This window comes from Festucalex cinctus, chromosome 12 (assembly GCF_051991245.1).
Source record: "Festucalex cinctus isolate MCC-2025b chromosome 12, RoL_Fcin_1.0, whole genome shotgun sequence".
Taxonomy (NCBI): domain Eukaryota; kingdom Metazoa; phylum Chordata; class Actinopteri; order Syngnathiformes; family Syngnathidae; genus Festucalex; species Festucalex cinctus.
In genome coordinates this window covers 7,613,642-7,632,817 of record NC_135422.1, presented here as the reverse complement: position 1 = coordinate 7,632,817, position 19,176 = coordinate 7,613,642, and the positions used below count along the sequence as shown (strand labels likewise).

The 19,176-nt window shown below is 37.9% G+C and overlaps 1 protein-coding gene across 4 annotated transcripts in view; it reads right to left on the bottom strand.

Annotated features, from left to right (window-relative positions):
- Positions 1 to 1,138: 1,138 nt before the first annotated feature.
- rnf144aa (ring finger protein 144aa) overlaps positions 1,139 to 19,176 on the bottom strand; it is a 32,196-nt gene continuing 14,158 nt past the window's right edge. For all 4 annotated transcript variants that reach the window (XM_077538048.1, XM_077538047.1, XM_077538049.1 and 1 more), the window contains 7 exons: positions 16,539 to 16,689; positions 14,866 to 14,970; positions 14,259 to 14,319; positions 12,669 to 12,885; positions 8,228 to 8,375; positions 7,873 to 7,962; positions 1,139 to 4,901 (listed from right to left, as the gene is read on the bottom strand). In XM_077538048.1, coding sequence (XP_077394174.1) covers positions 4,770 to 4,901; positions 7,873 to 7,962; positions 8,228 to 8,375; positions 12,669 to 12,885; positions 14,259 to 14,319; positions 14,866 to 14,970; positions 16,539 to 16,673 — 888 coding nt within the window. In that variant the 5' untranslated portion in view covers positions 16,674 to 16,689 and the 3' untranslated portion in view covers positions 1,139 to 4,769. The remainder of the gene's footprint in view (positions 4,902 to 7,872; positions 7,963 to 8,227; positions 8,376 to 12,668; positions 12,886 to 14,258; positions 14,320 to 14,865; positions 14,971 to 16,538; positions 16,690 to 19,176) is intronic.

Here is a 19,176-nt window from a genome sequence, read left to right as displayed (position 1 = left end):
GCTGAGGTACAAAGTATCTCCGGCCTCCCCCTCCTCTTCATTTCCACATTAACTTTCCCATGTACAAACCTCAGTCGCCATGGCGTCCGCAGATGGCAACTTCCTGACTGTGGCCCTGCCCGGTGATTGGTGGACAGACTTCCAAACAGAAGAACAGCTGGTGAGGGGATGATATATCAGCGAGAGTTTGCACTTTCATTCTCAGTGTTGTCTTGTTAACGCTGCCGACGGATGCAGCATCTGGCAGGAAGTGGGCACAAAAGGCAAAATGAGAGGCACACAACCTGTTCTTTGGCACACGTTAAGAAAAGAATGAGATGGCAGTGAGCATGAAGGAACATTACACATGATAAGGGGCCAACTCGTGACTAATATGTCTCAGAATTAATATGGGCTACTGCGCATTTAAGTTATGCTGAAAAGAATAATGATGGAAACGTAACTTGGAGCAAGAAAAGTGTGCTGTAAACTGCAGTTAATAATTTGTATTAGTTCCCAAAGGGAGAGAGTGAGAGAGAGTGAGTGAGTGAGAGAGTGAGAGAGAGAGAGAGAACTATACAAATACGCCCTCTTGTGGTGACTTCTGATCTTGAGCAGCAGAATACCTAAAAAAAAATAAAAAAATAAAAATAAAAATACATTGCACTTGTTATTCTGGTTTTCTATACCTTTCTATGTACAATTCCGAACATCCGGGCATTTATATTTTTACTGTATTGCTTTTGCCTGTGACCAGCATACTAGCAGATTGTTGTAGTAGTCAAACATTTCAGCACATTTTGAAATCAATAGGTTAGACCGCCATTTTGATTTGTGACGAAATTGTTACGTAAACTCGTAATTGTTCATGTTCCACTTTACACTATGAATTCAACTTAGAACTTGACTAATAACTATGAAAATACATTAACAGTACCTAGTCCAAGCTGTGATCTTTCCATTAGGCATGTCAGTTGTCAAAAATATACCAAAGATGTTTGCATGTGAAAATATATTTTGTAAAAACTTGAAACAATTATTGTGAGCAAGAGTTAGGTTCACATATGCCTCAATGTTCAATGCTCACTGAAAACTGAATTTAACAATTTTTACCACCAGGGGGAACCAAATCACAACTTCCGGAAAGAATCAAGCAAAATGAATGACAAAAAACATTTAATATCTGGTATCACAGTGTTAGTGGAACTGTAGATACTGGAACCTAAGTCATACAGAACTTTTGTGTCATATTTTGTTAGCAACCGGGTCAGCTGTCATTTATTTTATTTTTTTAACCAAACAATTCAAACACAAATGCAAGTATTATGCGATTCACTTGTACAGCCTATTAAAATAAAAGCAACAATAATAATAAAGACAGGCCGTGCCTCACTTAGAGGATGGAGGTGTGCCCACAAATATGGCATTTTTATTTTATCTTGAAAATGATCATCCATCCATTTTCTTGACCGCTTATTCCTCACAGGTCCGAGCCTGGACTCGAACCGGAGACCTCAGAACTGGGAAGCGGACGTGCTAACCACTCGACTACCGTGCCGCCCTGAAAAATATCATTATAGGCAAAAACATTGCTTTATTAATTAGACGTCCGAGAAAAATCATGCAGCTTTATCCTCTGACACAATACAAATTGTGAGGGCTTCAAACGCATATTACATTTGCTCTCCATTCAAACATTTAGAAGCAAGCCCTTACTTATCACTTGTGCTGACGTCTGGATTACGTTTGATATAAGTCCTGATTGGCACAATGCAGTGTGATTGTGGAGTTTGGCCCTTTATTAGTTTTTTTTGTTGCATATTCAATTACGTAAGCAAACAGAAAATGTCATTTTATGAATGAATGTCAATGGCCGGGATCTTATTTGACATCATTGATGCCTGTTCACCTTGTAAATATTAACATTTTTGTATCTAAGTAATCCCAAATTTATGTAGTTTTTATTCTTCACCAGCCCTGATACGCAAAGTTGTAAAAAATAATAAAATAATGATAATAAAGTACAAGTACAAGCAAAATATCTTTTAAAAGCTATCGCCATTAAACACACCAGGCACCAGAACACACAAATGACACCTCCATATGAACAACTAAACCCCCTGTACAGTGCAGCGCTCACATTAAAGAAGCATTAGGATATTTTCACCCTGTAAAAACTGGCATTACATTACAAATGCAAAGTAAAAATGTACATACAGTAGACAGCTATCGCCCTTCTTTATAGCAAATCTGCTTGGCACGATTGTCATGGGGGGGGGGGGGGGGGATTCCAGAATCAAATCACTTTCAGGGGGAGAAACCACAATTTGAAAAATATTTTAGCGAATGTGGTATATCATGCTAGTATTAAAAAAAAAAAAAAAAAAAAAAAAAAAAGGGCTACACGAACTTAAGGCGGCTAATATGACGAACGATCCATCTGTGAGGAGAAGAAGGAGCTGCAGATGTTTGAGCTACTTCCTAGCTTAAAATAGCTACTGCTGTATAGAATATGACCTGCTTGTTGTTTGTTAAAGTAACTGTAGATACATTTTTTAACTAAATGCTACATGAACTCCACCAGAATGATGGTTAATACTAGTGCATTATTTTAATGCAACAGTGGAAATATAGGAGTATGTTGTAAAATCAGATTTTTTTTTTTTTAGATGAACCGTTGTGTGTAGTCCCAGCAAAGTGATCCCAATTACTGTATCTACTGTAATTTAAAAAATAATAAAAATCAATGAACCAATACTGTTTTGTCCTGAGCAGTAATATTTAATCACACTCACACATCTTTCTGCACTTAATTTTGCATTATCATTTTTTTTGGTACGTGCTCCGGTGATGTTTTTTTTAATTTATTTATTTTTTTGAATCACTTCTCTAAACAATTTCTTTTCTTTTTTTTAGTTTAACATTTACTCAATATTTTTCCAATCGAGCTGATTGATGCAATTGCATCTTAATTACACACAAGCAAAAAAAAAAAAAAAAAAAAAAAAAAAAAAAAAAAAAAAAAAAAAAAGTCATAAAACTTTTTTTTAACCTTAAAAATATTGGATTAGATATCCAAATTCATTCTTGCATGGATTCCTGAAAGTTTGTGGATGATCACTTGAGAATAGCAAGATACTATATAGTGAAGCTTTCAAGTTGGGTCACACAAACTTTAAAATTAAAGTATTCTTTGGGTTACTTTGCTGGGATTACAATACAATAAAGTAAAGTAATAAAAACTGATAATGATGAATCCAACTACAGCAGAGAAAAGCTGATACAAAACATCCAAACCGTATTTTCTCTTATTTGTAAGCAGACATCAGTTTGTGGTGTGGTAACGTCTACCACGTCAATAACGAGTGGCAATTTGTTTTTCCAAAAAGGGGGGGGAGAAAAGGAGTAAATACAGTCATTCCAATTAATTCCCTGTAAATACATATGTTTACAACGTACGGCGACCAATCAGTGAGCATGTAAAAGGAGGGGAATGTACAAACTTGCATAGATCAAGTGATATATCAGAGCAGCTTTGTAGCAAGGCGCCCTAAAATGGAACATTCGTTTATCTCAACTTTACAGGTTCTTCTTGTTGCTCCCTTTTCGGGAGTAGCTGCTTGCTGCTGCACTACCAACAAGACAAAACATTAACACTCGGACCACTAACATATATGCAAGTTTGCAATTGGAACTATTACATCTCCATGAGCGGATTGTGTGCCGTGATGGTTGAATGGGTGTTAAGAGGTTTCAAAATGAAGGCCCTTGGTTATACAGAATTGACCCCGCCCCACCCCAACAAGTATGGCTATTAACAGAGTGACGCATGAATGACATCATAGAATCATCAGAACACAGAGCTCGAGAGGTCTTTGTACACATTTTCCCTGGGATTATATATTTGGATTTACCACATCGGGGAAACGGCTGCTTTTGGCTGTTCTCAATCCTAAGGCCATCTTGTTTCTGTTTTGGCTAAACCACCACTTGTAGTAAAGGAGACGTCTCTGACAGAAACAAAAAGACCTCTGATTGGCTTTTAAGTCGGCACAGAATTTAAAAAAAAAAAAAAAAAAAGGGGGGGAGTGCCACTCTACGATGATGAATGTGCGCATTGGAGCGGCGACCCCCTCGGACCTTAAAGGTTCGGGAACTGGAAAAGTACAAGACGGTACATACAGTAGACACGACTCAGTTCTATGCAAAGCGCAAGGTTATCAAACAATGACATCATTGAAGGGGCGTGTACGTAGTAGTCTCTACCGCAACAGGAACAAATCATGTTGATGTGTGCAAATCCATTGAGTGAACACCGAACATGCGTGGTGCCCCTCGAATGCTACTGGACTGAACCTGTAGAGCTACATCAGATGTGATGTGGTGGGGAAAGCGTAACGGGGGCTTTTAATTGAGTACAATAAGACAAGAGCAGTTCATTGTCCATCTCATAATGTTTGTGATATTCCACCGACAGCAAAAAGCACTTAAAGCGGCGCCGACTTGCTCCCCCCCCCCCAAACCGCCAAGTCTGACCCGTGGGGGGCTTTTGACCCTGCACCCCTCTCTTCAGGGCCGCACTGTCAACTCGCTTATCTACCATGCAGAGCGATGGATCCCAAAGCAGCCTGGGCTTCTTCGTGCAGGCTCAGCCCCAAAAAATGAAGCACTGGAAGCTTGGTGGGAGGCGAAAAATTAAAAACAGTGTAAAAAGAAGAGGAGGGGGATCAAAATGAAAATGGGCCATCTTTTGAGCGGCTTTTCACGTCACCGGCTCTTGTCGGCGGCCTTTAGGTGGGCAAAGGGTCGTCGTCGCCTTTACTGCACTTGCACTTGCAGCACAGGACGATGGGCGTAGCCAGGAGGAGGAAAGGGGAGGCGACCAGCAGGAGCAGGCCAAACCCAGCAAAGATCCCAACCACCTGCAAAGAGGTAACACACTTTAGCAAAGCTATCATTTATTTTATAGGACATTTAAGATGAGCTGGAAAATATGCATTTTGGAATCAAGGAGTACACTATTTTTATAGGTTAAACCAGCAATATAAGTCAACTCAACTTTGTTTACACAGCAAGTATGAAGTAAAAAAATAGACAAATACAAACAGATAAAAATAATTACTAAAAAACATTAAACGAACAGAAAACAAATGTAGAGTCTCACCAAAATTGATGCCTTGATTTCCTCCAGACAGGACAAAATTAACCTTAAAACTCATTCACTCGCAGGCGCAGCCATTTTCACTGAAGCAACTCCCTTCACTCCCAGTTCTTTTACTGGATTTTGACTGATTTTGCAAGGCCCACAGAATATTGTGTTGTATTGCTATCAAAACATAGAACCTACCAAAAGAAAGATTGGAGTCTCTTCCTTCAATAGGAAATTTAAAAAAAAAGTACATTTGTATCCGTTTCTGTTTTGCAGCAATTAGCATAATAATATAACAAAGTTTCATCAATATTCACATTCCTGGTGAAAACACTGTCAGAAAGAGCTTGTTGCAACATGGCCCTGATCTCTTATACTCTTCTGCCACCTGCTGGCCGTTTTTTTTTTTTTTGTAGTAACTACCATTGCTTTAAGCCGCCTCTTCATGTTGGAAGTTTCATCAAAGCCTTCTATTTGCTCTTGCAAAAAAAAAAAAAAAAAAACCCCAAAAAAACAAAAAAAAAACCCAAACGTGTATATATGTTTTTGGGAGTGAAGGACAAAGTATTTAAAAACAAAACAAAACAAAAAAAACATTCATCACTCCCTGCTCTTCTTCAACCACCAGAGATGATCTGGAAATTACATAATTTTTTAAAATTTAAACAGATTTGAGTTGTGTTACTAGAAATTCTTGATGACTGAATTAATGATTAATTATTAACAATCTGAAAACAGTTAACCCACCTTGGAATGAATCAGAAAAAAAAAGTGTTCTTGATATAAGCAGGTCAATTACAGGACCACAAGAGGGTGCTAGACACAAGCTAATTTGAAGACAAAGTGGGACTGCATAACACGCAGTCACATGCACTAGGCACTTATGATACCACAATGCCATTGCTCCTCTTTTTGAGGTCAGACACGTGTTTATCACCAAGACTATTGTCTGTTTAGGTAACATTTACTGGCTTGCAACCCGTACCGTTGAAGGAGCAGAATGTTCTTTAGACGGAAACAAAAGGGCCTTACAATGCTCGTCTTATACAAGAGAAGATCCATATCAATTCAAGATATCAGATTGAGGCTGTACAATTGTACATATATTAGCTTGGCAAGGTTACACTAGTGCGCCTTTTGTACATACGAAGGCGTGAGTGAGGAGGATAGAGAAAAGCGAGGGGGTGAAATGAGGCGAGCCAAACAAAGGCACGCACGCACGCACACTACGAGCAAGTGATGCTGTAGCTTGCTCGCCACCAGCTGAACTGTAATTGTGTGACTCAGCCTACCCCACTGGGCAACAGATGCCACTGCGTATGCTAATAATGATAGAAGAAGGCTGGTCAAAGGGGACACAGTACCCGATGAGTATCTCCACGAGATGAGCGACGGGGTTCAGAATGACTCCGATGTATGATCATGTGGGAATATTACATTATATCTTTTATAGTCATTGCTTTGGCCGAGTAGCTTTCAGTCTGCTTACAGTATGACAAGTGTCAAACTCAAGTGGGGTGGATGCAATGCAATGCAATGCAATTTTTTTCTTTTTAAACGGTTGCCACTATTTTTCATGACTTCTGAGTCTAAATGAAATGTTAAAAATTATATATGGTATATATAATAGTAAAAGTGAAACATAGGAACAATACATAAATAATATAAACTGGTGATATACATTTATATCGCTTGCAAAATCACAACAGCGCAATGAGTAAAACCACGACTATGACAAGTAAGTAGACATCTCAGTTCATGCTATTTGTTTTTGATTGCTATTGCTAATCCAATTTAATAGGGTGCAAATTCCAGGCTATACATTTTTCCAATTATGTAGATTAGATTTTGGAAATTGGATCACACCAAAATTAGTTGATATAAAATCCTCTGTTTTCTTGTAATTTTGCCATTATACAGTAAGTATAATAATGGGTTAAAGAGAGGCAAAATAATAAAATTCAAACAAATTTGCTATGTGTATGCACAATAAATTATATCTGGATCCAATCTAGTCTATGATTATATTAATTTGGAAAATGGTCTGCTAAATCACATTTCACACAATTAAATTTGCAACTTTATTTTTGAGACATTTCTTCATTCATTTGGTAATTAAAAAAATAGATCCACACATTATTTATCAGTCAAATTTGAAATTCACAACTAATTTCCATAAAACGTTAGGTAGGTAGGTAGTTGCGCTGAGAACTGTACATAAATTACATAGCCCATTTTCATTCAACTTTGTGTAGTTAGTCAGCAAATTACACAAAATTACATAACTCATTTCTATATAACTTTTGGCCTTCATTTAGTAGTAGTATGCAAAACTACATAGCCATTATTTTGGGGGGAATCTGCAAGACCTGGTTAACTGTGGTGGTCAGCATTTGACTGAGTGTTTTCAGTTATATTTTCCTTTTATTTAATCACCATTGAAGGTTCATTGATTTTTTTTTTTTTCCTTTTTGCTAGCCGATGAGCTAGAGCAGAACCTCGGTTACGTAAACCTTGCGAATGTGCGAAAAGGTGCACATAATCGGCTCAGGATGGAGACGGCAGGACACGGAGCAAGCTGTCCTTTTTCTTCCATTGTGCTCTAAAGATAACGAAGGAGGAATGCACGTGTGTGCGCCAGCTCGGGCGGGCGAGACTGAGCGAGTGAGTGAGAGAGAGGCGGAGCACGTGCGTAGCCACTCGGTGCCCTTAAGAGCACGAGCCAGGGGAGGAGCGTTTCTCACCTGCGTTCTGTGCCAGATAACAGACGCCCTGGAGTGGCCCAGTTTGTTCCGACAAGGCCCTTTGTCATAATGGATCAGGAGGAAGTCGTCCTGTTATGCGCGCACACAGACACAAAAGCAGATTACACGCGAGCGGTCTCAAAAGACGTGGGCAACTGTTGTGCAAGACAAAATGCTGTCTAAAAAAAATAAATAAATAAAAAAGGACCCGTGTGACCCAGATGGATGCTCTTGTACAAACTGCTATTACATAAGATGCAGCATCAACCAGTCTCTTGATGGGAAATAAACATGCAATGACGTCCTTTCCCTCAAAAAACGCATCTGGATTAAGCGAAGCGAGGGGCCAACTCACGTCGAGGGATTCCAGACAGTACCAGCAGAAGGCGTGCTTGCAGTTCTTGCACATCATCTGGGCGCATCCCTCGTCCCTCTCGATGTACACTTTGCATTTTGGGCAGCGCTTGATGGGGGCGTCGTCCTCGTCGTTCTTATAGAAAGAGCTGGAACAAAAAGACATTCTGGATAGTAGGGCAAAAAATAAGCCTTATCACGCAGATACATTATCAACAAAATGTACAATGCGATAGTTACAGTACTTTATGGTGATCATGTGCAGTATCTCTCAACTTTTTAATCATATTGGATTTAAATGAGTCATACCAACTTAATTGTATGTGTGGCATGTTTGTCATTCGGGCAGTTGGGAAAAAAAAATCAACCTAATAGAAGTAGGGCTGAGTTAAAAAAAATAAAATAAAAATCAAAAAAATAAAAATAAAAAATCGATAATCGATTATTTCAATATTTAATTTTTTCACAGAAATTCTTAAGAAAGTAAAATTTAAGGTCGATTTATTTTGTATCTTACCGTTTTCTTGAAATTTACTGTTCTTATGAATTTAAAAGTACAATTTTTTTTATTTATGAAAGACCTGACTTATTGCACGTTAAGACAATTCAGAATATATTAAGTATATATTTACAATTATTAAATTAGAATTATGAAAATATTTTCATCTCATCCTCGCTGATGTCAATGTTTGTGTAACACTTAACTGATTACACTTTCATTCATAAACTAAATCACTGCAGAATGAACAATTCTGAGCTCTCAAAAATAAATAATAAAATAAACTAAATCATTTGACCAGTTACTGCCTCCGCAAAAGCTGAACTGGCACAAAACAATCGGCCCAGGCATTTTGACTTAGGCCCGCCAGGCCCAACTCTTGTCTAAGATTGATGTTTCAGTTTGCTATCTATATTCGAAATGGATTAACAGACTGCTCCCTCTAAATTGTGGGCCAGTCTATTGGGGTAAAATGTAGGAAAATAATAATTAAAAAGCACTGCATCGGTCCCAAAAGAGGCCGGCCCACCGGGCATCTGCCCTCTATGCCAGATGGCCAGACCAGCCCTGTTTGGAACTTAGTATTTGTGGAGTTTTTAATAAGAAGAATTGATGTCCCATAATTAATCGATAACAGATTGAACTAAAGTGAATCTAATCGAATTGAACTCTTGTGAATCGAAATCCAATCAATTGAGGAATTTAGAATCGATACCCAATCCTAAAAAGAAGTGATGACGTTGGGAATGAAGAGGTTAATAAAACTGCTGGAACAGAGAGTGCGAGTGGTGCTATGCGTGGTGAGCAAGAGCGAAGACAGTGTGGTGCCGATGAGTGTTTTATAGATAAACATAGACCAGTTGTCTGTGTGAGTGAAAAGAGGGCCTATTAACCAGAAAGTACAGTTCACAGTGGTGGGGGCAGAATGTGAAACGCTGACATCACCGGACAGTAAAACTATTTAATTAACTCATTTGCTCCCAATAACGTATAAATAAGTTTTTTTTGTTTATGTTTTCAGTGTCCCAAAGACGTATATATACACGTTTTATTTTATTTTAATTTTTATGCTAGAGCATACAGAAGGCTTTGATACAGCCTCTCAACTGCAAAGAACGGTTGCAGAAATGGTAGTTATTACACAAACGGCCAGCAGGTGGCAGCAGAGCAAATGAGATCAACCAGGGCCATGTAGAAAAAAAAAAGCTAAATTACTTAGAATTTTAAATAGATTTGTGAAAACTGATGAAACTTAGCTCTCTTCTAATGCTAATTGCTGCAAAACAGAAACAGATAGAAACTTACTTTTTTCCGGATGAAAGAAGCGACTTTAATCTTTCTTTTGATAGGTTCCATGCTTTTATAGCAATAGAACACAATATTCTGTGGGCCTTGCAAAATCAGTCAAAATTCAGTAAAATAGCCGGGAGCGAACGGGACTACTTTTGTGAAAATGGCTGAGAGTGAATGAGTTAAACTCGCATCAAGTTGTATACATGGTCTGAAAACGCAAGACAGGATTGCTCTACATTGGTGTGGTCCACATGCTGTTGTTTCTGGAGCAACCTCTATACAACGCCAATCAAATAAATCTGCTTGAGCATTTTATCTGATTGGCAGCTTTTAAACATTCTTTTGTGTAGCGGAACACGGGTCAAGAGCCGTGGCGTGCACGCAGAAGTTGACAGAATCTCCCTCAGTCATTCCAATAATCCAAAGCTTGCTTGATCAGGTATCAGTTTCTCCTCACGCTGAACTCAAAAGTCACGATAAAAGGTCAGGTTTGCGAAGAACACGCTTGCCGTCGACGAATGTCGTTCTAAGAGTAGACTCGTTAATCCTCTCGGCCTCAGCTACGGCCTCTGATAGAGGAAGCCTGACAGGCCTAATGACTTTTTCCACAGTAAGAGGATATGGCAGAGAAATAGGTCAGCTCCATGCGGCGCGTCTCGGGGCAGCCCTCTTCTGGACCCCCGCCATGCTGGAAGTGGGCACGGTGCCCAGGTGAGACCACATTTGAGTTGGAGCAGATTGTTTTATGCCTTCTTATTAATTTAAGATGGCGCGCTGGCAGAGTGAGCCAGGCCGCTGTCAGATTGCTTCAAACTGTGGATGCACTTCATGAATTTATTGACAAATGGCACTAAGGGAAGGTGGCCGGAGTATGACGTATTGATTTCTACTTGTCAATATGTTTAACGTCTCATTTGAAGTGGAACGAGTCATGCTGGTTGGCGAGTGGAGTTTTATTAGTGCTGCACTGTGTGGAATAGTAAATAGAGTAGGGCTGGGCAATAAATCAAATGAATTTGATTAATTGTCATTTTGAAAATTTGTGAAACTGAATTTTGGCTTCTGGATTATTAAAAGCTGTTCTTAAAATCGGAATCGTCCTGAATGACTGGGGGGGGGGGGATCAAGATTTTATTTTTGGGCCATTTCACCCAGCCCTAAACTACAGTCAAATGTTATTATAAATGACTTATTTAAACATGGTTATTTTAACAATATGGCTGACCCCAGACAACCTGCTAAGCCCGGTGGTCAGGGACGGATTGGCAGCTAAATTTGATCCTAGGGTGGACTACGTGCGCCGATTCCTATTAATCGTGGGGGCTAGACGGCACCCAACATCCGGTTCCTTATTGTCGCGGGCTAAAAGCTTGGCGAGTCACCAGGCCTGTAAAGTACTGAGAGAAACGCGAATATATAACAATAATGGCAAAAACGTATAAATCCTTTAAATTCCCTTGATTTTTGCCAAATTTTGCAGAGATAAGTATGTAATATTGTCTGTTTCCACTTGGAAAAAATTTATGTTGATATTTGACATTTCCACGAAATTTCTACAAATGTTCCGTCAAAGTTGAGCTAAGGAATTTGGGAAATATTAAGTTGAAGACTTTGCACTGGGAATTAATAGACAAACCTGAATTCTGTTAATGTGTAATTAATTCCTGAAAATATTTTTGAAGTTCAATAATTCCGAGAATTCAACAACCTCATGGGGCACCACTTGGACAGCGACAATAGATTTTAAAGCACATTATTTGAGTTTGGTCTAGTTCAAGGCAAAAAAAACAAAAAAAAAACAAAAACAAAAAAAAACAAGTATTTATTGTTTACATTCTATTATGCTTGCAAAACATTTGTAAAAAAAAAAAAAAAAAAAAAAAGTTTGTTGTATTTATCTTCCCTTAAGATGTGAACAGATGTTTGATGTTATCACAGTAGACATTCTTATGAGGCATGATGCTGATGCATGTCTTTACTATGTCATATTTTCCAATCGCAGAAAGCGATAAGGAAGGCGCTGTTTGACGTCATAACATTTTTAACATTTCAATTTTGAGAAAACATGATTCCCATGAACTCAGCAAACCTATTGGCAGGTGACAATGTGCTCTAATTGCCCTGTATGCCAATTTAATTTCGTCTAATTAAAAAAGAATTTTCTTTTTGAAACCTTTTTTTTTAACGTGATTTTTGTCTGCAGTGTTTTTAATCATCATGTAAAACAGAAATTGCTCTTGAAAGTAAATTTCTTTTTGATAGGACATGAACAACTAATAGTGTTCTTTGCCAAAGAAAAACGCTTGGTGATAATATAAACTTTTAGCATACAAAAATGTGGTTTGGGCATTTTTCTTTGTTAACTACAAAGTTATGTAGGTTATCAAAATTTGATGAGATTTTAAGCTGTTATCACAGAAGGAATTCTTTTCACACACGATACCTCTGCATGAGGTTATAGTTGTTTCACTTGTTGCGTTTCTGTTGCAAATGGAAAACGAGATACTGACGATTGTCTGACCTCATTTAAAATATGTAAAGAGAGTTAAGTCGTTTGACATCACAACAGAATCGTGTGGGTCTATGACCCAAGATAAAGGAGATAAAAAAAAATAAAATAAAATAAAATAAAATAAAATAAAAAAGTTACCTGTTCTCCCCTGGCAGGAAAGAGGTGATGGGAAGGTTGTTCTCCGAGCAGGCTTGACCGGGGTGCCAGTTGGCCTTGCAGGTCGAACAGAATTCAAGCGTGCAAACGGCACACTGGACCAACTGCGGCAGCGTCGGTGAATCGGCCTCCTTAAGCTGGCACACAGCCTGGCAGGTCGAAGACGGGCACCACGTCCGACAAGGGTCCAACAGCACCTCTTTTGGCACAAAATGAACAGGTTGCCGTCATTGACATATAACGTTTAAAAATTAATATATGTAATACATGTAATATATACAGTCCTGTATAACGTGAATTAAAAAAAACAAAAAACAAAACATACTTTTATTCGGGGAAAAAAATTACTGTAAATGGGGAAAAAAAAAGATGAATGAAAAAGCATTCATAATAAACTAAAAAATCATACCAAAACGAAAAAACAATAAATGAAAAAATATAAACAGTGTTGTATACTGTAATAAGTAAAAAACAAAACGGCATACTTTTAATGGGGGGAAAAAAAGAATGTTAATGGGGGAAAAAAAAAAAAAAAAAAAAAGACTATGAATGAATGAAAAAGCATATATAATAAATAAAAAATCATACCAAAACTAGAAAACATATAATAACCAAAAAATATATATTTATAATTAACGGGAATTATTTGTTAAAATAATTAACGCGGATTTTCATTATTGAGGGTAGTTTTTGGAACTCAACACCCACAATAAACAAGGGAACACTGTACAGTAAATCCAAATATTGATCATTTTAAATGATTATGCAAGAAAAAAAAAACAATTTGGAAATACAGTACATACTGTACCGTTTGACAGCACATAATAAATCTTTCTCGATTTCCTGTATGATACGCAATGCCATTTTTATAGCCATGTTACAAACTTAACCCTTACATTCAACATCCTGTGTTGTTCTCTGATTTCAAAAGTGTAAAATTCCCATGCATGTATTCTTGTAGTGAGAGCCAAGTTGAACGTGCAGTTTGTGCCGACGCGTAGGCGGTGAACCTGCAGGTTGAGTGCCATAAAAGTATGAAAGTGTTGCTTGGTTACTGCTCTCCATGGCAGCATGAGGTCTCCGCTGATGTGCTCATTAGCACGAGAGCAATTAAAGCAGTCAGCGAGAACACAGAACCTGCCATCTTTCCTTCACTGACAACAAATCACTTAATCAGAAAAAATGTGGACCTGCCAACGTTTTTGTTTTTTAAACTGCTTTTCCATGACTAAAACAGCTCAAATGGTTTCTCGGATGCACTAATGTAAGAAAGCAAGACAGCACATGCTGAGATCCTCGTTTAAGTGGTTGTGTGTACTTCACCGGCAAGCATGTCCAACGTGTGTAAATGATTGACTCATTGCAGCTACACGTGTTCGGACTCAATTGTCGTCATCCCTTTTGTGTGTCGCTGTGCAATACAGTAGCTGAGGGAGGAGCACACAAGGTGCTCAGGGGATGCACGTGTCTGTGAGAATGGCCATCGCCGAGCACGGCGTAGCCCCGCTGAGACGTGCACATGCTAAATAGTGGCATCTTTGTCCATTCTTTTTTTTTTTCTCATCGACTCACCTCGTTCAAACTGAAGCTTCTTATATCTCTGCATCATCTCTGTGGGCACCATGCACTCAATCTACACGGCCAGGAGAAAAGAAGGAATAATATTTGGTTACATTTATGATTTGTGCATGTTTTTAATTTATAAAAAGAGTTTCCATCAATTTTAAAGACTTGATGCCCAATAACATGCACAACAGCATTCCATAAACGTGGAGGAAGGTCGGGTTTAGGTATGAAGACACTGCGGTCTTAATTAATATAAAAACAGAACTGCTGTGAGCTAAACCATGAAAACTGAGAAATGAAGAAAACGATGCTACACTCTGATTGACAGGCGCATCGGTTGGGGAGAGAATAAAAAAAATAAAAAAAATAAAAAAATAAAAAAAATAAAAGAAAAAAAGACTGCTTATTTCATGGTAATGCTACGCAAGTTCATGTGCAAGCGTGGCACAGTCTTGTTACGCTTTACTGAAGATTTCATGAGAATTTGTTTATGGAAAATACTGCGTGCAAAACCAAATTAGGGGACATTTGATGTTTACGAGCCCGACGAGCTGCAGGACATGTGGTCTTATTGGCCATGAGTCATCACAAAGTTGAATGACTGTGTCAATACCTCATTTTCCTGCAAGTGTCCTCTTTTTGGACAGGCAGAGTCTGGACAACTAATTGCAGTTTCAAGGCCTTCTTTAATCAAGAGTTCCACATACTGCTTCAGGCACTGCAGGCAAGAGACAAATACCACCAGTCAGACAGTCTGACACAGATAAATGATAGCAAAAACAAAACAAAAAATCATGACAACTATTTGTCTGCTCACACCAGTCAAGAGTTTTTCCTCTATCCTGATCTTTGTGTTTTTGCAGCACATTATTCACATTGAAATAAATTAAAGGGAAATGTTGGCACGACACATTGAAAAATGCCTACAAAAATGTCACTTCCTGTTTATTTTATCACAGAAACACTATTAGTGAGATCTTAACCAGCAGAAATGGACAAACTGAACGCTCATTATTAGGGCTATTATTATTATTATTATTATTATTATTATTATTATGTCTTTGATAACATTTTTATTTTCTATTACCACCTGGGTCCTTTTAAAATGATCTTTTACTCAATATGTAAAAATGCAGTGTTTCTCAAACTTTATTGAGCCAAAGCACCCATTTTATAATACAAAGTAAAAATAATAATGCATCATAGTTATGTCACGCTTTTCTGGTGCGAAATCTCACGATACACAGACACCCGAACAAAATACAAGTTTGTCATTTCTTTTTAATAGGTTGTATGTTAAAAAAAAATAAAAATTGACATAGACCGATATGTTTGTTTTCAGGGCCGATATTAGTAGTCAGGCACCGTTAACCGATAATTAGAGCCGATATTTTCACTAAAAAGGGAAAATATTGGCAAATTTTAAAAATGCAAACTCCAGCTCTGATTATTTTTAAGCAGACGTTTATTGAACAAAGTTTTGGGTTTGTAAGATATTAGAGTTAAAAAAAATAAAATAAAAATCTTAGTCAATAGACATCTTTATCAAAAAGTTCAGGAATCATACAGGAGCAGTAGCGTCTTCAAAAGTTAAGTAAAAACTTAAGTAAATATCTCCCTATTGTTTGCTCAGTAAATACATTTTACAAATACATTAAAATTTTATTTATCTAGTTTTGAATTTCAAACAAAGACAGAAGGTGCAAAGTTCCCAGGGTCAGAAGCCTCTATGAAAAATTACATAAGTAGTTCCCTGATTTTTTCCCCATGAACACTTTTTTTTTTAAATGGATCAATTTACAGCCGCATTATTCAAAATGGCCGATGCCGATATTGGTCAAAATGCTGAATATCGGCGCAGATCTATCCCTTTTAAAAACAAAACAAAAAGCCTCCAAACCGATAACATTTAGTGTTGTCGTAAGAAGTCATGCTAACAACTTAGCAGTCATAGCTAACGTCCGTTTGTTTACACAGTAACCTTGGGAACGTCAGTGGCACCTGGTCACAGACTTGTGGGGTGAGGCATTAGTGAAATGAGGCTACATTCAAATTTTGCTAGCAGTTTTAAACTGCAAACCCGTGCTTTAAGTGAAATTTGATCGTTTTCCACACCATGCTGGTTGGGAATCACTTTTCTAATGTATTTTACCAAACCCAAAAAGCTCATCAAGTGTAATAACAACAACAACAAAAAAAGTCTTCAGAGGCCAAAACATGAACAGAAGGTTACTTTTACAGTAATTTATTGAATTTATTTATAGATGGGTGACGGCTGCTGCTCACCAGTGTACAGAAGACACATTGGCACTGTGTGATGGTGGTCATCTGCTCCAGGGGGAACTCTCCAAGGCACAGCTTACATGAGACCAGAGGGTCCACGGCCAGCTCCCATGTGGGACGGTACCGTGCCGCGGTCATCTTGGCCGCCACACCGCTTTAACACACAAAAAGGACAAAAAGATATGAGCATGAACGAGAAAAAATATATATATATATTTTGGAGGATATTATCACAAGGTAATGAGCGGTCTAAATTAAATTAAAAATAGAAATCAAAAGCTGATCATTTTCAGCCGCTACCAATCAGATGAAAATCACATGAACAGCCCGATTTCTGACCATGTGATCGGATCATGACAACCTTAATAGACACGAAAACTCCGCCTACAGGACTTGTCACGTTCATTCTTTGTATTACAGCTCCTTTCCATACTGGATAGAAAAACAGTTTATTTTTTCATTACACATCAATGCGTCTCTATGCCAGAAGAGTCAAAAGGGTTATTTTCACTCTCTCCGTCTATCTGTGGCGCACCCACGCCAATTTTTCCCTTTTTTTCCATGAAGTGGTCTCGCACGTACAGCGTCAACACTATCAAGCTCAGGCCTTGCTGCTTAGCAACGGACTGAAGGAGAATTAGGGAGGGAGAGGGAGGGTGGAGAAGGAGGAGGCGAGTCAAAGAAGACACTCAGACGTAGTTTGTTTTAGCTGAAAACAGTAAGCTCTTCTGTCATGTATGTGCTACAAAATGATATGTTTATGTATAGCAGCAAAGTGGATTTAAGTGCCAGTATGTCAGTACAGTATGTCATCATGATTTTTTTTTTTTTTTAGGTGGCAAACAATTTGGGACTAAGTCAACGGCAAGCACTTTTGATAAGATTAATTTACAGTCAATTTTACACAATCAGAATAAAACAAAAACAAAAAAAACAAAAACAAAAAAAAACAATTTATTATTATGCCCTTTCCTAATTTTCACTATAGAAGGAAAAAAAAATGTATCATGGATATGCATTTTCATCAGTATTCTCATCAAATGGATTCTTCCTTAGCCCCCACCCTGCAAAAAGATTTGGGGAAATTAGCTTATTAGCATTTGATCTGTCCAGGTAATCACATGGCAATAAGAAAACATGTCCACCTGTATGCCACACCCACCCACCAAAGATTCAACAAATGACATTAAAATTAAAAAGTGACGTCAATCCACATCAGGAACAAATTCAGTCAGTCAATCTAATCTGATTTCCTTCATTACTCTTCATTTTAATCAAACCGACATGGGAGGAGCAGGAAAAGGGACAGGACAAATGGGCAAAATGCGCGCCTCGTGTCTGACTCACTGAAATCGCGGGGCATTCATCCATCTATTCAGCATCCATCACGCTAACCGGAAAGCATCGAGCGGAAACGACTCTCCATTATGCAGACAGTGAACTCGTAAACTAAGGCCTAAACGGCAATTTGTTATCGAGTGCTGAGCCACGGTGCCACTACATGGAAGTGAGCGGCTTCAGCGGTTTGAAAAGACCATGAACACGGGAATGTCATTATTTAAAAAAAAAAAAAAAAAAACTCAAGAATTGTGAACTAGGATGATAATTTACTAAATATGTAAACAAAGGAAGACAGCAGAACCTCTCAGCTAAATCTCTTCACATTCAACTGTAATGTAACAAAAAGTAATCACAGCTTACTAATGATCAATTTTATTAAACTAGCAAGACAATACCAAGTAAGCAATATGGAGCCTGTCAGCTTTCTAAAGGGTGAAACAGCATCTGTCATAAATGTGTCAAAATGATTTAATGTGGCTGCAAAGGTTACAAGGTTACCGATGCTTTTCCAATGCACAAGGCTCTTAAGACTTTGGAGTGGGAAATGACTTATGACATCCTCATGTTATAAACACAAATTTTAATCTCACAAGTGTCTGGATGACAACTTCAACAGCAACAGTAAGAGGAGAATAAAGTTGTTTTCATTAATTGTTTCACAAAATGTAGATCACACAAATTTAGTCATACAAAAAGAACACATTTTAAAAATTATTACAAGCATGTGTCGAGGAGTTGAGGGAGACAAGAACATGACTACTGATTAGATTCACAGCGAAAAGGTGGTGCAGTGCAATTCCGGTGCTGCATTATTAACGAGATGGTCCATTATCGCCGGCATTTTCAAAGCATGTACGCTTTCAGTCTGCACATTTCCAAACAGAGCCTTACACTGTAGGAATAGCTAATTGACTATATTTCCTTGATTGGCTACAGGAAACAGTTTTTCATTGGTTGTTTTGTTTTGTTTACAATTATTTTTAAACCAATACGGGAAAAAAGCTTTAAGTAATATTGTTACCGCCTGCTTCAATGTTGTAAGCAAAATTATGCAGCGACGATCTGCATACATATAGCTGATTTCATGAGGCACTTCTTGAGACAGCAAACTAGTTTAGATTGAATTAAAATAGCTTCAAAAAGTGCAGTTCATTTTGCCTTAATTGCTTTTTTTAATCAACAAATGTACCAATTATCCCTAACTACAAATTAGGTACATTTCTAGATTTCTACCAGAATAAGCTACTACTTCACTACATAAATACCTCAATGCTATGCAGCGTGACCGTTAACGTGTAAT